General features: G+C 43.9%; 1 protein-coding gene across 1 annotated transcript in view; it reads left to right on the top strand.

Annotated features, from left to right (window-relative positions):
- Window positions 1–2,500, top strand: part of arhgef2a (Rho guanine nucleotide exchange factor (GEF) 2a) — a 38,516-nt gene that overhangs the window by 3,242 nt on the left and 32,774 nt on the right. Inside the window, exons 4-6 of the mRNA XM_076301575.1 lie at window positions 459–564; window positions 1,155–1,194; window positions 2,053–2,158. Of these exons, the coding sequence (XP_076157690.1) occupies window positions 459–564; window positions 1,155–1,194; window positions 2,053–2,158 (252 nt within the window). The remainder of the gene's footprint in view (window positions 1–458; window positions 565–1,154; window positions 1,195–2,052; window positions 2,159–2,500) is intronic.

Below are 2,500 nucleotides of genomic sequence, written 5' to 3'. Positions count from 1 at the left end.
TGATTTAAGTATATGCAGTGCAGCAATGGCTATACAATGCTAATGCTCTTTCTTCAGGGCTCTTGGGTGGTCTTGAAATAAATATGTCAAATTAAAACATTACGATAAAAGGAGATCTAGGAGCATCATCAAAACACTCATATTGTGTTCTCTATAATGTTCCCTTTGCTCAGTGCATAACTACAATCACATCAAGGTCTTTTCATAACTTAATACTGTAATAAGCCAAATGACAGTTCCATGACAGTGTGTTATGCCCCTGAGTGGGTGTGTAGGGTTGTGTGGTTGTGTTGAATGTCCAGTGGCGGTGCTTGTTGCTCCCGCAAGGCTGAGGTGAAGCGTTGTGTGTTGTGTGTGTGTGTGTGTGTGTGTGTGTGTGTGTGTGTGTGTGTGTGTGTGTGTGTGTGTGTGTTTTGTTGCTCCGCAAGGCTGAGGTGAAGTGTTGTGTGTGTCCACAGGAGCAGTCCACTCACATGCACGGCTGCAGTGCATCAGCTCCCGTGCTCAGCGTGGAACACCGGACGCCACCCACCTCTGCCCCGCGACCCCGCTCACAGTGTTATGGTACACACACACACACACACACACACGCACACAGACATGCACTCACACGCACACACACACGCACACACACACGCACGCATGCACGCACGCACGCACGCACGCACGCACACACGCACGCACACACGCACGCACGCACGCACGCATGCACACACACACAAATTCACACAGACACACACACACACACACACAAACAAATTCACACAGACACACACACACACAGACACACACACACACACACACACACACACACGCACGCACGCACACACACACACACACACACACACACACACACACACACACGCACACACCGACACACACACACACACACACACACACACACACACACACACACACACAAAGTCAGTGACATGGACACATATGTTCCAGTACTGTTACAAATACACTTGTACAGAGTTACTCAGACTTAAATACATTAAGCAATCAAACATACATACTCATACATTCAGAATTTCTCTCTCTCGCTCTCTCTTATAGTAATCTTGTTGACAAAACGATCCCATTCATGCTGTATTTGAAATAATTTAAATTACTGAAAGTTTCTCAGTAAAACTGTGTTATGTTTGTCCTAGATGGCATGCTGTACTCACCAACTGGAGGCTCCAATCAAAGGTAAACTGATTTGTGTTAAACACCACAGCAATCTTACTGTAATGGACAGCTACTGTGTTCACTCCAAATCAGAGCAGCTAGTCTCATAAAACCAGATGTACTGAACATTGCTGCAAAATACATGCCTGGACACAACCGTGTGCAAATCTGGTCAAAATGTGGATAGGGAATACTAACAAGTGGAGTGATAATATGTTATATAGATGGTATACTGATAGGCTATATCCAAATCTATCGGGACACCTACAGGACCTTTTATGACATCCCATTCTAAAGTTGTAGGCATAAGATAGCTATAACAGCTTCCACTTGTTTGGGAGATTTTCAAGAGTGTTTGTGGGATTTTTTGCCCATTCATTCAGAGGAGCATTTGTGAGGTGGTCAGGCACTGATGCTGGACAAGAAAGCCTGGCTCACAATCTCCGTTAGTTCATGCCAGAGGTGTTCCGTGGGGTTGAGGTCAGGGCTCTGTGCTAGTTCTTCCACACCAAACTCACTCAACCATGTCTTTATGGACCTTGCTTGACCTTGCACCATGCTTGAATTCACTGACCTTTTTAAAACGACCCATTCTTTCACAAATGTTTGTGAATGATTAGATAATGCATTTTGTAAACTTGTACTAGCAATCGGTCTGAATGAAACACAGATCAGCCATTAAGTGTCCCAAAACATTTTGTCCATATTGTGTAGTAAGAAGTGCCAAAGTCACATCTGGATCTTTGAGATAACTGACACAATGTGTTGCACCATTTGTATGTGTTTGTGTGAGTGAATGTATAGGCGTGCTAGTGTGTAACATTTTTTTTTTTTTTTTAACATCCGTGTTTGTGTTGCATGTGATTTGTGTTGTGTTAGTATGGACAGTGACGTGGTCGAGGAAGAGGACAGGGAGGAGCTGATGGGAAGCACTCTGGGCCGCACGTTCAGCTTCCTGCGCAAGCTCTCCACCCGCAGATCCAAGGTAACGCCCAAGGCCAGAGAGCAGCTCTGGTGCCAGTGATTATGCAGGGGTTTCCAGCACACTTGTCCTGTCCAAGTTCTGGGACATCCTGACAGTATCCAGTAGCCAGAAGTATTTTCACATATCATTTTTCTTAGATATAGTATATGACACAGGTAAATACTAAGACCTAATTGATAGTGTTCTGTTGGTGTTTTTTGCTGTTTTCTTTACATATTGCTAGAGCAGGAAATACATGTATATTATTGAATGCAAGTGAATGCCTGACACCTACAAAGAAAGGGTATTTAACCCACGTGTGTAGTTGAATTTAATCAGTTTGGACATATTTTTATTTTGTTT

The sequence above is a fragment of the Alosa pseudoharengus genome, unplaced genomic scaffold (genome assembly GCF_046254945.1).
Source record: "Alosa pseudoharengus isolate Yale_2024_CS ecotype anadromous, Long Island Sound unplaced genomic scaffold, YU_APseudo_1.1 YU_APseudo_1.1_scf_23, whole genome shotgun sequence".
Lineage (NCBI taxonomy): Eukaryota > Metazoa > Chordata > Actinopteri > Clupeiformes > Clupeidae > Alosa > Alosa pseudoharengus.
This window is presented reverse-complemented; position numbering and strand designations above follow the sequence as displayed.